The sequence below is a fragment of the Dysidea avara genome, chromosome 7, assembly GCF_963678975.1.
Source record: "Dysidea avara chromosome 7, odDysAvar1.4, whole genome shotgun sequence".
Taxonomy (NCBI): Eukaryota; Metazoa; Porifera; class Demospongiae; order Dictyoceratida; family Dysideidae; genus Dysidea; species Dysidea avara.
The window spans coordinates 10,387,903-10,406,196 of record NC_089278.1 but is presented as its reverse complement, the minus strand read 5'-3'; the positions used below and the strand labels follow the sequence as shown (position 1 = coordinate 10,406,196).

Genomic DNA, 18,294 nt, shown 5'->3' with positions numbered 1-18,294 from the left:
GATGATCCGGTTGACCCGGTGACCCGCAGCTGCCAAGCTTTAATAATATTCAGATCACTTCGGCCGCCAGCCACATCCGCTACGAGGTGGTGATCACGAGAAGAGGGGCGTAGAAATCATGTTGCAGTTGGGAACTGGCGTTGTTGGAGCCACTTTAGCTATAACATTCTCTCTATTGGGAATATTGAAAGATGATATTCTGGTCCGTTTCAGTCCCGGATGGTCATTGTGGATCACATTGGGCACGACTGGATTTGTTTGTGGTACTGCGATCTGGTACTTCCTTTCGTTTCTACGAGTCAGGGTTATACGTCTCCTGTTATCCTACGATCACTGGTTTATCGGAAAGCCTAACTGCTTTGACAGGGTGAGTATTAGAGTCGTAGTTCATATAACTATATTAGCTAATTATTATAATATATTGATTTATATCAGTAGGACCCTCCAGGGGGTATAATGCTGATGTGCAGTACACACTTGGCAGTACATTTACAATCAAATACAGTTAATAATTACATGAATAGTGCTAATTTTTGTTTAAATAATTCTACACAGTTTCAATAGTATCATCACTCAGTTTATTCCATTCTTGGAAGGAAGGAGTACTTATATAAGTCAATTCTGGGTTGGTAAAGTACAAGATTAAAATTGTGTGAAAAGCGGGTCCTCGATACAGATGCTCCTATTCTAGGTATAATTAGTAAATTGTGTAGTATTTAACAGTATAAAACTAGTCTTGCCTGCCTGCGACGTTCCTGAAGTGTTGGCCAATTTAATGTTGTTAAGATGTTAGTGATGCGATCTCTTTTCCATGGTTTTCCTGTCACAAAATGAGCAGGACCATCTCAAGTTGTTTTATATAAGATTGGTGATAAGGATCCCATATTGGTGAACAGTACTCTAACACAGGTTGTTTATATGCTAGTTCACGTAGATGTTTTGGGCAGTGATGAAGATTTCTTTTAAAAAAACCAATATTGTTATTGCGGGATCATGTACAAAAAAGTAAATTGCATCACAAAAATAGTTAAGAGAGGTAGTAGTTTTTTTTATTTTTTTAAATTTATTTTATTGAAAACAATCATCTGGTAAAGAGTACATGCTTACATGCAGTATATGCATTGTTCTTGAGGTAACAGTGTAGCTAGCTATAGCTGATGGTGTTGAAACATTTTTATTCTGGCAGCTTTGGGCTCTGTGTCTGAAAATACTCATGGACAGTAAGAACCTTGGAATTCGTGGGTACCAAGACATGCTACCAACCCTACCAATCCCATCCTTAAAATCAACTTGCAGGAGGTTTGTATCTGAACACTCTAGATATGTTAGCTAAAGCCACATATTGTTAATTTTATGTTCAAGTCTCCTGCCTGCTCACTGCCTGCTCACTGCCTAATTTGGTCATTATTATTATGACATCATGCAAGTTGGTTAAATTACTACCCAACCAGATGACACCAGTGCATGCATGGGCAATGATGCAGATATCAGGTGTTTGTATTCTTCTTTTGTGGAAATTACTGGTAATTGGATAATTGATGGTGTTGAGTTTAATCATCTTAGTGTTTGATGATAGTAGGAAGTTATTGCTTAATAGCTAGGAATAAAATAAGGAAGGCAACCACCTCAATGTCAGGGAAGGGGGCTTTAATCCAGGATAACAGGTCAAAATACTCTAATAGAGCATTCAGCTAACTTTAATAAAACAGTCAATTTCATGAATAAGGAGTCGCCCACCCACATTGGTTTAGGTTAACTTCCTGATCTGAAACATAAAATTAACAGTAAATAGCCTAAACAATTGTATGGCATGGAATATGTATGCTAAACACCAGGTTTCTTGTTACTGTGAAGTCAGTCTTAAGTGATGAAGAATACTGTGAAGCTGAAAAGGTTTTTACAAATAACATACCTGGAAATTTTCGTGGTATGAAATTTTCACGGTTAGAAATGCTACTATGAAATTTTATCACATGAAAATTTATGTGTGTCCTCACTTTACGGATAAATTAGTGCGGCTCCTGGTGTGTGATAGTGTTGTAGGTCCACATATGCTCACAAACAGTATAACACATCCCCAATATTAAAGTGGGTGTGGCTCATGAACGAAGCTGGCTTACTACAAAACCAGACTATGCCTCGCATAGAGATTGCTGTTACTTGGTATAATTATTTGTGGTTCAGACACACTTCAGCAATCTGATGCTCGAAGTAAAAATCAATGCAGACCCTTTGTAGCCATGTGGTTGAGAATGAAAATGAGCAACAGTGATCCGTGAAATTTAGAACATGAAAATCCTAGGCTAAGAGGCATCCGTGAAATTTAAAATGCAAAAATCCTGACTAAGAACATAACCGTGAAATATACATACCACGAAAATTTCCGAGTATACAGTAAATATATGTCTATAGACACAGCAAATTGTTCTACATAGGCAGTAGAAGAGTTTTTACATGGAAAGGGCCCTTTCATCCATCGAATGCTGTACCTTAAGTAAGCCACAACTAACTATACCCTACAAACACATCATGTGTTAGGGCTTGGAGATCACGTAACTGGTGTTCAGATCTCTGGGTAGAATATGTTTACCTTCGTGGGAGGAGCTCTTTATTGAGTAAGTCAATCTGCTGAGTTCATCATATATATGTGCATTATTTGCTTTCTATTACGTGCATAGTAAATTCAAACTATTATGCACTGGATTATGTGAACATTGTCACTCCACATCAACTTGATAGGGCTGCTATGAGACTCTATTGTTCTTTAAAGTAAGATACACATAATGTGAAACCTACCTACTTATAAGGTCAAATGTGTTATTTGTAAATTGTGAAGCGACCTGCCTAATGTGACCATTAAAAAGTTTGGCCCTAAAGTGACCGAGGGTTTCATGCTTGTACATGCATACATTCACTCTATTAGTCTGTGCATGATTGTCTCTTTACAGGGTTATACAGGAAGAAAAGGACAGCAAAGTTTGTGTATATATATAGTTATGTAAATACTAATGTTGATGTTACATTGCATACTATAGTTACCTAACCCACTTGGGAGGAACTTGGTCCCTTTCTGTGGCCATTACTTCAAGTGAGCCATAAAACCACACATACATGTCATGTACGAAGACAATTATCAACATTTCAGATATCTGTTTGGATGTGCACGTATTCCACATAAGAATTGTGATGAACTACAACTACATCCTCACAGCAGACACATTGTAGTAATCAGGTAGGTTGATCATAATGTTGAAACATGCACTATATGGGCAACTAAACAATATAAGTCATGTCCTGCAAAATTTAGTTTTGTCCTGCAAAATTTAGTTTTCAAATAAGTGAATATGCATATTGCTCTATTATAGCTTTCTTTCTAATGGAATTACACGTTGTAGCAGTTGTCCTGTAGCATGTTCATGTGTATGTGCATTTCTGCTTAATTGGACTGATGATTGAAATTTATGAAATTTATACTTATAAAGTTAGTCGTTCTGGCTCATATCTAAGTGCAGCTTCACTGCAATATATATGTTAACATGGAGAGATCATGAATATGAACAATATACATCACATTTAAGAATGTTTTTTACTGAAAAACAATGATCAACACTTTATGTGCTTGAAAGCGGGGATTGATACAGTACATGTTCTAAAACTAATCAATTGTTTATAGCAATATATCCGAAGTCCAGTCAGTGAATAGTAAATTAGTATCCCTAGTTAAAACATACCACAGAATCATGCATGCATTTGTAAGGTTACCTGTCACCTATAATAAACAGATAACAGTCATGCATTATACATAATTATAAACACATGTTTATATCATCTCTATGAAACCTGTTAAATCTGCATCAGTGTTGGGGTAACGCGTTATAAGTAACATGTTATGTAATAATTATTACTTTTGTGGTAACAAAGTAATATAACAAAATATACTGTAAAAACAGGTAATATAACTCAAGTTACCTTACTTGCAAATGTAACGTGTTATCTAAGTAATGAAGTTACTGTAACGTGTCTATAATATTCGTAATAATTATTACTTTAAGTAATGAAGTTACTAATCTCGTTAGTAATCCACTGAGTAACCCCTAGCCACTACGAAGTAACAGAGCCTACTGAATGAAGCTTATTCACCAGCTTTTTTTGCTTATAACCAAGATTTGCACATTGTCCAACAACGCAATCATGTCACATGATAAAGTGGTAGTTGCACACGTGACAGCTTAAGGCTGTGGACACAAAGTAATATAATATGTAATATTATTATAGTTATGGGTAATATGTAACTGTAACTAAATAGTTCAGTTGTAAATAATATGTAATATGTAACGAGTTACATTTAAAAAGTAACTGTCCCAACACTGTCTGCATGATATAGCTGTTAGTTCATTTCTGTGAGTTATAGTCTCTTAAAATTTACTAAATGAGCTGATATCAGTCAAATCTTCATGTTGTATTTGGATTTCTTGGATAAATTCTTGTGAGCCTGTATAAGTAGTCATATTGTACAGTGTTTGTTCTTGCTAACTTATATCTAATCCAAAACAGCCAAGCTGTAAAAAAAGTGCGGCCCTCAGAAAGGCTATGGTGAAAAATGATGTGAAATCCAAGGTGGCAGCCAAGGAATGGCTGTGATGGTAGGTTAATGGTAAAAATTTTAATAACGACAATTCGGGTGAATTTTGTGCCAAGACCAAGTGGCACCAAATTCACCTGAATTGTCGTTATTAAAATTTTTACCATTAACCTACCATCACAGCCATTTCTTGGCCGCCACCTTGGATTTCACATCTTTTTTCACCATAGCCTTTCTGAGGGCCGCACTCTTTTTTTACAGCTTGGCTGTTTTGGATTAGATTTCACTTCTTTTTTGTATTTGTATATCCAGGGCTTTTTTAACCTATCTTTTTTTCTTTACCACAGGAAGAAGAAAAAGATGAAGGAGATTTTAAATGCTTAAACTAATTCAGATTTTATGAGTAAATGTGCAAATTATATATATATATAATCCATACATTTACTACATGTCAATTATTCCCTACAGATAATTGGTTTACAGCTGATCTCTCTACTGGGTGACTTGAAATGTAGCTGAACTCTACAGGGTGATTTGCTTGTAGATGAACTCTCTACAGGATTCTCTCTACAGGGTTACTTGTTTCTAGCTGAACTCTCTGCAGGGTTATCTGTTTGTAGTTGAACTCTCTACAGGGTGATTTGTTTGTAACTGAACTCTCTACAGGGTGATTTTGTTTGTAGCTGAACTCTCTACAAGGTGATCTGTTTCTTACTGATCTCTCTACAGGGTTACTTTGTCTCTAAAGGGTGATTTGTTTTTGTAGCTGAACTCACTACAGGGTGATCCTTCTAGCTAATCTCTCTACAGGATAACTTGTTTGTAGCTGAACTACATGTATCTGCAGAGTGATTTGTTTGTAGCTGAACTCTCTACAAGGTTATCCTTCTAGCTGATCTCTCTACAGGATGACTTGTTTTCTAGCTGACCTCTACAGGGTGATTTGTTTGCAGTTGAATTCTCTACATGATGGTTTCTTTGTAGCTGAACTCTCTACAAGGTGACTTCTTCTAGCTGATCTGTCTACAGGGTGACTTGTTTGTAGCTGAATTCTCTACAGGGTGATTTGTTTGCAGCTGAACTCTCTACATGATGGTTTCTTTGTAGCTGAACTCTTTACAAGGTGACTTCTTCTAGCTGATCTCTCTACAGGGTGACTTGGTTGTAGTTGAACTCTCTATATGATGGTTTCTTTGTAGCTGAACTCTCTACAAGGTGACTTCTTCTAACTGATCTTTCTACAGGGCGATTTGTTTGTAGCTAAATTCTCTACAGGGTGATTTATTTGCAGCTGAACTCTCTACAAGGTGACTTCTTCTAGCTGAACTCTCTACAGGGTGATCTTTTTGTAGCTGAACTCTCTACACGATGGTTTTTCTGTAGCTGAGTTCTCTCCAAGGTGACTTCTTCTAGCTGAACTCTCTACAGGGTGATCTTTTTGCAGCTGAGCTCTCTACATGATGGTTTTTCTGTAGCTGAGTTCTCTCCAAGGTGACTTCTTCTAGCTGATCTCTCTACAGGGTGATTTGTTTGCAGCTGAACTCTCTACATGGTAGTTTCTTTGTAACTGAACTCTCTAGTTGATCTCTCTGCAGGGTGATTTGTTTGTAGCTGAACTCTCTACAGGATGACTTGTATCTAGCTGAACTCTCTACAGGGTGATCTGTTTGTAGCTGAACTCTGTACAGGGTGATTTGTTTGCTGCTGAACTCTCTACATGGTAGTTTCTTTGTAGCTGAACTCTCTACAATGGGACTTCTTCCTAACTGAACTCTCTACATGGTAGTTTCATTGTAGCTGAACTCTCTACAATGTGACTTCTTCCTAGCTGAACTCTCTACAGGGTGACTTGTTTGTAGCTGAACTCTCTACAGGTGATTTGTTTGCAGCTGAACTCTCTACATGGTAGTTTCTTTGTAGCTGAACTCTCTACAAGGTGACTTCTTCTAGCTGAACTCTCTACAAGGTGATCCTTCTAGCTGATCTCTCTACAGGATGACTTGTTTCTAACTGAACTCTCTACAGGGTGATCTGTTCATAGCTGACCTTTCTACTGGGTGATTTGTTTGCAGCTGAATTCTCTACATGATGGTTTCTTTGTAGCTGAACTCTCTACAAGGTACCTTCTTCTAGCTGATCTGTCTACAGGGTGACTTATTTGTAGTTGAATTCTCTACAGGGTGATTTGTTTGCAACTGAACTCTCTACATGGTGGTTTCTTTGTAATTGAACTCTCTACAAGGTGACTTCTTCTAGCTGAACTCTATGTTATGAACTGTACGCGTATTTTGCCCCGTACGCGTATAGGGCATCCCATACGTGTATGGGGCAGATCACTAGTCCTATACGCATGTGGGACGCCCATACGCGTATGGGGCCCCGTACGCGTATGGACGCTCCATACGCGTATGGGACAGCTCTCCCCTCAGAGTCTATTTTAGCTACCTGGGCTTGATGGACTACCATCCCCAGCTCACCCCAGCCGCATATTATTTAAAGATGGCACATGTATACATATAGCTACTGACTCTGCCCAGGCCAGTCAGAGGCGATTCTGAGGTTTCCAGACTGAACTGAAATATTAATTGTTGCAAAAAAATCGATACGCCTCAAAGCCACAGCACATGATGCAAACTCAGTTGCGGATCTGGGATTTTTGAAAGGGTTTTCTGAAATAATAATGGAAATAAATATAACAAAAGTTCTGAGGAAACTCAGAAAATTTTGATAGATAGTTTTGAGATTCTAGAAGATTTTAGGTTACCTTAACTACTGAGCACTTAATTAATCTGTGGCAATGGCTCAATCTTACTTAAAGTACAAATCTCAGTGTGTCAAAATGCTATGCAATGTTCTCTCAAGAGTATACTACAAGGTAGTGTCCGTTGGTCACCATTTTTATCTATAATCTTCAAGAGAGTATTTGTTCTTTATGTAATTCCTTTTCTGTTTGCTGATGATACTAAATGACTGCTGATTATCAATTCATATCCAATGACATAAACCAACTTCAAGAGGACATTAACATCACTTCATTCTGGAGCTGCAACACTAATAATCTTTTCAACGAAGCTATTCATCTATGATTCTGATCAAGAGCTTCAAATCTCCAAACAAAACATTGCACAAAGACCTGGGTATTACTTTTACTGACAACCCCTAATGGTCAGAGCACTAACTTTAAAATCATTGCAGGAAAAGTCCAACAACCCCTGGGACTTCTCCATCATACCTTAGGAACAAACACTATCCTACCAGTCATATACAGTGAAAAACAATTATACATTTCCTTAGTCAGATCTCAGTTGCTCTGTAGGTCTTAGCTATGGAGCGCACAGTTAATCAAGGACAAAATTCATATTAAATCATTTAACACAACATAATTTTTACAAAAATATTGACTGTATTTATTCCGTCTATGTTTTGGTGTTGCATGGAACTAATAATTCAATTTTACATAAGCTCAACCAAAAGCAGACCACAGCCTACAGTAGTAAATGACATTAGAGTCATTTATAGATTTGAGATCTACTTTGTCTTGTTATAAGGAATATTTTAAAATAGTTGTTTCAATATTGACTAAAGATGCATGGGATTCGTATAGGTAACATTGGAGCACTATTTTTCCTGTGTAAATAGCTATATGAATTTAAAACTCGACTGAGCAGCTACAATTGCTGCCACTAATGTACACGTGCTACTACACATTATGAACTCAATGACCAATGTTTCAGTAAAGTGCCCTAAGCAGCTATCTGATCATTAACATGCATCGGCATAAAATTAATATATAGTAAGCTAACGGAAATAGCTGTAAGCTACACAAGATGTGGAACTCGTACAAGTTACCACAGTTCATTCCAAATCACCTTCCTTACACAAGCACTTCTATTTCAGTAGAATTGTCAGACTGTGGAACCATCTACCTGTAATCTACACATCTCTTTAGTACATCAACTTGAGTAACATTTAGCAATAAACTATCTCCAGGAAGAATTCTTAATCTGATTTACCCTGCAACTTTCATACTGTCTAACCCTGTGATCAATGTTCAGCCATTCTAATTTTCACGTTTTTAACGCCATTAACTCTGATCAGTGACTCAACACAATTTACTTATTATTAACTCATGCACACACTATATGCAATGCTGCATATAGTTCAATTTGTTTTCATGCAGGCTACAGGACCATCGAGTCCTGTAGACCTTCAGCTTTTATGTTATGAAGTTTTAATAAAAATAAATGGTTTAGACTGTGAAATAAACTAACTGTAGAGAGAGAGTCATACTTCCTGACTGCTCTATTAGAGTGACTGTTCTATTAGAGTATCTCGATCACTTTCTATAAAATCAAAAGTAAAGTTTTGTTGGGGGTTGAATAGCTATAACGGATGCTAGTTAAATGTAATTGAATGCATATAGCTTTAAAATACTGTTTATCATAGCAGTAATTTTTCCATGATAAATTGCTAACACAGCTCAGTCTCTACTAGAATTGCTATAGCTACTCAGCTAAGTTTGAAAGGGATTATGTCGACACCTAAGAAACCCATCTAGATTCGCCACTGCATGAAACTGTCAGGACTTGAGTAGCTTTGTAGCTAACTAGAGCCAGCTATCTAGCTAGTTGGTAAACCAGAAGATTTTAAATCATCTCCTTGGATGAAGGATTTAGCTAATATCGATTTACGCTAGTGACCCATACGCGTATGGGCACCCTATACGCGTATGGGTATCCCATACGCGTATGGGATGTCCCATACGCGTATAGGAAGCCCGTATAGGTATACGCATATGGGATATCCCATACGCGTATGGGACAAATATGCATATGGGTCACAACAATACTCTACATGGTGGTTTCTTTGTAGCTGAATTCTCTACAAGGTGACTTCTTCTAGCTGATCTCTCTACAGGGCGACTTGTTTATAGGAGAACTCTCTACAGGGTGACTTTCCTGTTTTTATTATTATTATTTTTTATTTTTCCTGTAGCTGAATCTGATAGACAATTCAGCTACTGGGTGACTTTCCTGTAGCTGAATCGTCTATCAGATTAACTGTTTGTAGCTGAATTCCCTACAGAATAACTTGCAATGTAATATAATTCTAAGTTATAAACGTAGCTGAATGCTCTATTAGGGTGACTGTTCTATTAGAGTATCTCGATCTCTCATTTGCTACACGTAGTTGCCTTTCGAATCATAACTCAGTGGTTTGTAATCCGATCTGTACTACTGCAAGGACTTTCTATGATGATTATTCCAGCTACATACTGATTTTCAGCTCATTGCTCTAAGCAGTTTGCCTGGTAGACGTGAAAACTAATAGTTTTTTTTATTCATAAAAATCGATCGCGTAATTTTGACACAGGTTGGGTTTTGTGTCATATCTCCATGGTCTTTATCTCGATTCCTTTCAAACCACAAAAAGGCACTCCTACGATGGTTACTCCATCTACATATCAATTTTCACTCCTTCCTTCATGGGGTTTACCCTGTAGGCGTGACAGACCTTCGACCTTATTTTACGCAAATAATTGGTCATAACTCTGTGAATTGTTCATCGGATTCCTACCAAAGTTGGTACTGAGATCCGCCTTAATGAGCCCTTTAAGTGTACCAAATTTCAGCCCAATCCGAGCACGCATTCGTGTTTTATGGCGGATTTTGCGAAGTGTGCGAAATGAAGAAGAAAAATACAAAGAAATTAAAACAATGAATAAACTAGTGTCCGTTTGGTTCTACTTGGGGTACTTAGAGATAATGAGTTACTCTCTAGAATTCCTATGGATATAATTACATGAAAATAACAAGGAGAAAACATCCTGACCACCTGGTAGACTCCTGTAAGCGTTCTGTCACAGAAATATCGGTCCGGGTAAAATCGGTCCGGCCTTTGGATACCAAAACTGGTCCGGCCGGACAAAATTTGGTTGACCAAGTTTAGTCCGGCCGGACCATTTTTGGCATCCAAAATTGGTCCGGCCTGACTAAAATTGGTCCGGCCAAAACTTGGTTGGCCTCATGCACCCCCTGACCACTTGGACCGATTTTGGTTGGTCCACGGGTGTGTGGACAGGTCGGTCCATGCTAAGTTTTTTGTGACGGATCACTGCAGCCGACTTAGCCTGGAAACTATATAAATGAGTAGCGTATAGTTTATGATTATGATTATATTATATTGGAAAGACAGCAATGTACTGATATACATCCAATAATATAAATTTACTTATAAATGTTGGTCCAGGAGTTTGTCATAATTAGATGGTTCGTTTCCCGAGTTGATATACGGGTTAGTAGCTAGAAACTAAATTCCATGTCATAGCTATATGCAGCGATGAACATAGTCGCAAAATTAATGCTGTTTTAATTTAAAGCAGTGTGAGATGATAAAAGTCCTGTATTCTTCTTTTCCATGTCAGTGTCCGAGTGGGAAGTAGAGGTTTTCTTCTGGCATACATCAACTCAAATGCATGGTCAATACTGGATTCTTGGTGTGTAATGTTGTATGCAAAAACACAGGCATCAAGATATTCTTCCCAAGTATATTTTTACATGCTCAATAAACTTCACAAGCATCATCGGGTCTGCAGTGTTTGGTTGAATCTTTCATCCAGCCTGTTAGTGTTGATTATGACAAACAACTATAGCAACATGACGGAAATCACCAGCCTATGCTGGATCACTTATACTTGAGGATGGTAGACAATTATAAAATCTATCATTAAAACATGTCTTATCCTCAACTTCTGCATATAGCTAGCTCAGAATTTAATTTGTTAATTCTGACCCTTGGTCAGTTCTTTATTAATCTGGGAATACCCATGCATGCATTGTTATAAACAGCTACACATATCATCTCAGGGACTGATCCAGAGGGGGTGGATGGGGTGGCTAGCCACCCACCATGCATAGCCTTGCAGCCACTCAGACATGCATTATTTAATAATGCTGAATATTACTGATCATGAACATGCACTCTTTCGTTATAACAACATGAACTAAATGCCTGCATTGCATCAGATTCCAATGCTAGCTGGCTATAACCTTACAGTAGATGGTAGCAATATACATGAACTTATCTATGATCATGGGCAGTATATTAACTATCACCAGGTAGAGGACTTTTTGAAGGAAAATATGGGGTCTGCTTTTAGGATTGAGTCAATTTTACTTTATGTCTGCAGCAATTCACCCTAAGGCCATGAAATAATGCGACTGCCTCAAAATTTTAAGTTGGCTAAGTAGTGAAAAGCATACTGAGAATATTATAGCTACAACCTTTATGGTGATGTTTCTTCTTGTGGGGCATGTCATGAGTAGGAGATGATAGTTCACATTTAGTTATTCAATGGAGTAAACCTAAGCTCTCATCTCCTACATATCACATACAAAAGAGAGGAATGTGCAGTATGTACACATGCAGGTGTTACAGATGTATTGTTCTAACCATTAGTGTTAACTCATGATCAGACATTATATGTGCATAAGAGCACAGTGCACATGCTACTGTGCATGCGCTTCACTGTACAAGCCAAACAACAACAGTGTCAGCTTTTCCTGATGTAAATTTGGACTCTCAACTTAAAATCTGGGCTAAGCTGGGTAGCCACCCACCTTCATTTATTTTTGGATCAATGCCTGGTGATGAATGTTATAGGTGACTGCTCTATTAGAGTATCTCGATCTTAAGCACCTCCAATGCAGCTATAACTGATCCCATGCATGCAATGATCCTTGCCCTTGTTGGGATAACCTTTTAAGCACAAATCCATGCAGTAATAATGCCTGCAATGCTCATTATTCGAGATTGATAAATGAGAATAGCTATAGCTACGGTCGGCTGCAGTGTTTCGTCACAAACAACTTATAGCTATGCATCATTGGCTGCATGCGTTAGTGGTCCACCCGGACCCATTTTGGTCTACCAATATTGGTCCGGGTGGTCAGGAGTGCATGTGGCCAACTAAGTTTGGGCCGGACCAATTTTGGTCAGGTCGGACCAGTTTCGGATGCTAAAAATGGTCCGGGCGGACTAAATTTGGTCGACTGAAAATGGTCCGGCCGGACCGATTTTTTCCTGGACAAAATTTTTTGTTACAGTTCGAGCGTAAATCGGATGGCTGCAGGTTCGAGGCTACCTAGGTCCAGTCATGGATTTTTTCTCCTTTCTCCAACTTTTCAAACACACCTTAAGTAGCTAAAGTCTTTGAGCAGGCTGTAGGACCAGGTGTCCTGGTGTCCTACAGACCCTCAGCACTTGTGCTGTAAAGCATTAATAAAAAAATTAATAAAAAACGAAATTTTGTTTGCTCATATCTCGGAAATGGCTGGAGTGATTTTCTTCAAATTTGGTGTGTAGACTCCCCTAACTGGGCGGCACTTCTCTAGCAAATTTGGTTCCAATCAGATAAGGGATCACAGAGCTACATAGGTGTGAAAATTACATTTTCTTTCTTCCTGTTAATATACTCACAGTGTGGCGTGCCGGCTTCTTGGGCTGCCGACACACTACCGTGTGTCTTCATGTTTTGCATAACATTCAAAAATAGTAAAATTTGTACCACTGTAATATATATACTATGTGCAAAGCTGTATATTAAATCTTAATTGGCTTGTGGATTCTGTGGAATTCAATACCCAGTGGCGGATCCAGGGGGGGGGGGGGGGGCACAGGGGGCACGTGCCCCCCTCCCTTATGTATATAAGATCGATACTCTAATAGAGCAGTCAATCACCAATCACTCTAATAAAGCAGTCAGTGTTCATGGGGAAGTGTAGCTTACTTAGGAAGCTATAAATAGGATTTTATTTTACATAACATACGTGATATAATATATTTGGTAAAGGATAACTAGCTATTATTGTTGTGACCTTTTTTTTTTTTTTTTTTGCTCTTCAACTTTTTTCAGCAAGGTGCCCCCCCCTCTTTCCAGACTCTGGATCCGCCCCTGATACCCACAACTTGATATTTGACCATGCAGTTATAAACCTATAAAAAGAATTGTACTTATTTGGTAATTTTTTAGTATGGTCAAATCATGTGTATAACTGTATTTTTTAAAAGGAAAGGACAGTTCTTTAAGGTCACTGTATTTGATAATAAAGGAAATCTAATGCCACCAACTCAAATGAAGAGAATCTTTAAAAGACTGGTTGATGCTACAGGAGGTGTGCATGCATAGATCAGTGCATATAGCTACATTTACTGTATTGTAATATTTGTCAGATGAAGAAAACAACAACTTCATTGCTGCACTGACTGCACAAGATAGAAATGTGTGGGCACAGGTCAGTATAGTGATTACTGTGGTATGTATATGCACTGGATATTTGATTTTAGCAAAGAGAAATTCTAGTCCAAAACCCAACCAATTTGATCACATTAGATGCGCTTGACTCTTCTTTGTTAATTTGTTCCCTTGATGATAACAAACCAGAGGTTGGTTAGGCCAGTTGGTTAGACTGCAAGATAAACTGTTATATAGATTACTCCTATAATATCTGTACACGCAGACTTTATTAGAAAGAGCCAATGACTGTTTTGTTGGCAACGGAAGTAATAGGTAAGCAGTATATATAATTACACAGTTTATGTGTGTATAACTGATACTGGTAACAGGTGGTTTGATAAAGGGATTAATTTCGTCTTCAGTGCAAATGGCAGAAGTGGTATCAATGTGGAGCATACTGCACTAGATGCAACGGTAGCTATACATGTAATTCATATTACAAGTAATTATACTGTTTGTTTATAGGTGATTTCACAACTTCTTGAATACTCTAGTTATATTGAGGAATATGATGAAAATGGCCACATTATTGATGATGGAAAAAGTGATATAGATGTTGAATCACCTTCCAAGTAAGCTGGCCTGATTTTTCTGGAAAATGCCATTAATTTTAACTCTCATCAAAGGCTGTACTGGTATTTTGACAATCATGAATACTTCTTGACATCTGCTCGTACAAATTTTGAATCTATGGTAAATTGATTATAAGTCCATTTGTATTCATACTCCATGTGGTATTAAAATAGGCTACTAATTCTGATTTGGCTTGTGGTGCTATGGATTATGGAAAGCGAATACCAAAGTTGGCTAAGCTTAGTCCTGATGGATGGTTTCAAGTATAATATTTCCATACTGCTTCAGTAGCTAAGTGTGATTTACACTTATACAGATGGCCATTCAACTTGCCTACTATCGTATTAACAAGAAGCATGTCCAAACTTATGAATCAGCCACGACTAGGTAGTCATCTAGTGTTACATTTCTCTGTATTTATCAGCTACTTATTTTAATTAGGATGTTTTATAAAGGACGTACAGAGACTATTCGTCCTGTATCAGAGTTCTCTTGTCAGTTTACAAGGTTGTTTGATGATCCTTCTGCTAAACCTGAAGAAAAGAAAAGTGCATTGAAAAAGGCCATTGGGTAAGAGAAGGCTTTTAAGTAAGGCATGTACATAATAATGTTTAAACATTTTTATAGTTACCAAGAGCAATTTAAAGTTGAGGCTATGAGAGGACTAGGAATTGACAGGCATCTGTTTGGTCTTTATCTCATTGCCAAGGGATTAAATGTTAAACCATTCCCAAAACTATTTGAACACAAGGTACCTCTAAACTGCATGTGTATGATGTACGTCTTCCTTGTTGTTCTATTAACTGCTTGTATAGTCATTTAGTCTTCCCTTTGAGTTGTCTACATCTCAGACACCAACCAAGTTAACAAAGTATTTCAAACTAGAGAAGTGCGGTCAGCTGGGTGGTTTTGGTACAGTGACAGAGACTGGCTATGGCATATCATATATAATACGTGGTGAAGACAATGGTGAGATTACTTTCAGTTTGTGTGCCTATAATTATGCACACATTTTTAATTAGTAAATTGTTCTGTCCACTCCAAGAAAAGTTGTCCGTCAACTGATTCAACACACATGCTGGAGCAAATTAGGAAAGCAATGAATGATATGAGGGAGCTTTACAACCTTTAAAAGTTTCTTGAAAACTTTCATTTATAACACTTAATGTTAAGTAAAACAGTGAGTAGTGTAACAGCATGAAATGCCTTTGAAATATAAAATCACAATGTAATGCATAATGTACAGTCTTCACTTGAATTGCATGTGAGACTAATAAATTGTGCTGTGTAGTCATCAGGATGTAATAGTTGTTAGCAAGATAAAAGAAGCTCAGCTATACAGAGTTTTGTTGAAATTTCCAATAGAACACATGTTGGATGGATGTTTCAGTTGCACAGTTATTTGTGTATTACAACTATAATTATGGATGAAAATTTTGAATTCAAGTACTCCAGAGCTACAATTTTACTGAACTACAATTTTTTACTTAGTGAATGCACTGTAATACCAATAAAATCATGACACATAATCAAGGTCAAGGATAGGCACAATAATGTTAAGTCAGTTAATACTCAGTATACAAGGGTCTCAACAAGTATGTGTGCTTGCTCCCATTTCAACATTAGTTGTACAGAGTGATGCAATGAGTGTTGCTAATTCTGTCAGCTTCTCTCTGGTGAGCTTAAATATAAGTATAGCTAATACTCTAATAGAACAGTCAGTTGCTCTAATACAACAGTCAGTATGTAAAATTATCTCTGATTCAGTGAAAAGGTTGTTAAATCAAAAGTGGCAGTCACAAAATGGTTGTGCCCTAGCTCTCTAAAAAAAGCATGAGTGCTTTGCATGCATAGCACAGTTGTTGGTGTGATCCAGGTATCTAGCAGTTGAGAGCCAGTGATGGGTGGCGGTGGCAAGGGTAGCTTGGAAAAAAGCTTGTTAGCTGAAATCATGTTTCAGTTCCTTCATCTTTCTGCATGGAGCCAAGGGTCTGTGTAATACTCTTTGCAAGGAATAATAATAATTCTTTATTTTGTCCTGTTTTTTAAAGTAATTATAAAGAATAATTCATAGCCGTAGAGCTATCAGCTGTTTTTCCTGTTAGAAAGGTTTATCCTTAGCTTCTGGAATTCTTACACCACTGTTAAAATTGACAACATTTAGTAGTTGTAGCCACATTGCATTTTTCCTGTTTCAAAGAATAATGTCCTTAACACCTACCCATCAACTGCCTTGCCACCATCTATTGTATGAGAGCCTGTAATAATGTGTATGACCAGTATGATCAATTTGGATGAGATCATTTATAGCCAAGATTGGCCTGTTTATAAGGATTGCCACCACCTTTAAAATTTGCATGATTACTTAAATATTATTTCACGTTTGAAATTCTTAGCTTCTGTCTTGCATACCAGGGGCAGTTGAGCAGGCCAAAGAGTGAGATGGGGCAACTTTAATTTGCCAGTAAAATTTATACAGTAGAATTTGAAACATACAACAGATATGGTTGTTATTCTCTAATGGGTGTCTGGGGACTTTCCCCCAGGAAAATTTTCATATTTTAAAAGCCCTGAGAACCTATTTTAGACTATTCCACTATGTATTAAGTAAATACTTGTAGCGTTGAAACAAATATAAATGTGACTTCTATTATAGTGGTTGACTTTTATTAGAGTAACTGACTGCTCTATTAGAGTATCTTGATCTTTTCTTGCAAGCATTGCTCAATAAAAGTGTGTGTGTGTTGGGGGGGGGGTCCCCACCCCCCCTCCTCCTACTATAATAGCCAGCAATTGCTTTACCACCACCTATTGTACAATTTTGAGACCAATTTGGAAGAAACCATTTATAGCCACCATTTGTCTTATTTGCAATGATTGCAAACACTGTTAAAAATGGCATAAATTAGTAGCTGTATTGCCACTACTTAAATATAGCATTTTTCCTGTTTGATTGAAAGACTAATTCACCATTGTTAAAACTGGTAGCTGTATAGCCACATTGTACTGATTTTTCCTTTCTGAATAATGAGTGAATTTAGCTTTTGCCATGCCATCACTTATTGTATAAGAGCAAGAAACTTGATATTTTGTATGACCAGAGATAATTTATAGCCACAGTACCGTGATAAGTTAAAAGAACTCCTATCTGTGCATACGTTAGCTATATTACTGCTGCTATTATTTCTATCACATCCATTCCTGCATGTAAGTTACTACAAAATGCACAATTGATTTATTTACAGGTGTGCTGGTAGTTAAAGATAAGGCACAATGCGTACATTGATAATTTTTATAGCAAAAATAAAATTTACAAGTATAGCTACGTACATTGTGATAATTACTATGATAAAACTTACCCCTTTTGTAAAGAAGGACCAAATATTGCAAATATAAGTAGACATTCAGCCACTTCAGCGTTATTGTGGAAAGTTGAGTCATGTGTGTGTTGAAGGAGCTGAGTGGGCTACATTGTTATGTTGCCATGTGCAAGGAAGAGTAGTCATTAGACACGACAATATGTAAACTATGTGACATTGTGTGTAACTTAATTGTAGACTCACTGTTCAATTTATGTATACTTAGCTATCTATCGACTGTATACTAGTGAAGTGTATATGCATACCATGTATGCAATGACATTGTAGCTTGAGCAAAGAAATGTACAATCGAGAGTTCATAATTTTTTATATCAGTTACTCTTGGCACAATCTATTAGACTCAGTTGGGGGTACTATATTTGGATGCTTGTCCTGGATAATATCTTATGGTAGTATTCATAGTGCAGTGAGAATAATGAAGAAAATATGCAGTTGTAGCTAGAATGTCCATAAACTGTCGGTCC

At 37.4% G+C, this 18,294-nt stretch overlaps 1 protein-coding gene across 1 annotated transcript; it reads left to right on the top strand.

The window, feature by feature from the left end:
* Window positions 1-15,689, top strand: LOC136262249 (carnitine O-palmitoyltransferase 1, liver isoform-like). The gene is made up of 22 exons (XM_066056457.1): window positions 1-367; window positions 1,187-1,299; window positions 1,836-1,893; window positions 2,436-2,494; window positions 2,539-2,615; window positions 2,679-2,769; window positions 2,949-2,976; window positions 3,036-3,088; window positions 3,146-3,232; window positions 13,652-13,755; window positions 13,814-13,875; window positions 13,928-14,026; window positions 14,101-14,150; window positions 14,207-14,291; window positions 14,343-14,449; window positions 14,504-14,570; window positions 14,624-14,713; window positions 14,767-14,837; window positions 14,892-15,020; window positions 15,078-15,201; window positions 15,266-15,419; window positions 15,473-15,689. The coding sequence occupies exons 1-22, from the start codon at window positions 119-121 to the stop codon at window positions 15,580-15,582; spliced, it is 2,067 nt and encodes a 688-aa protein (XP_065912529.1). The 5' UTR covers window positions 1-118; the 3' UTR covers window positions 15,583-15,689.
* The last annotated feature ends 2,605 nt before the right edge of the window (window positions 15,690-18,294 follow it).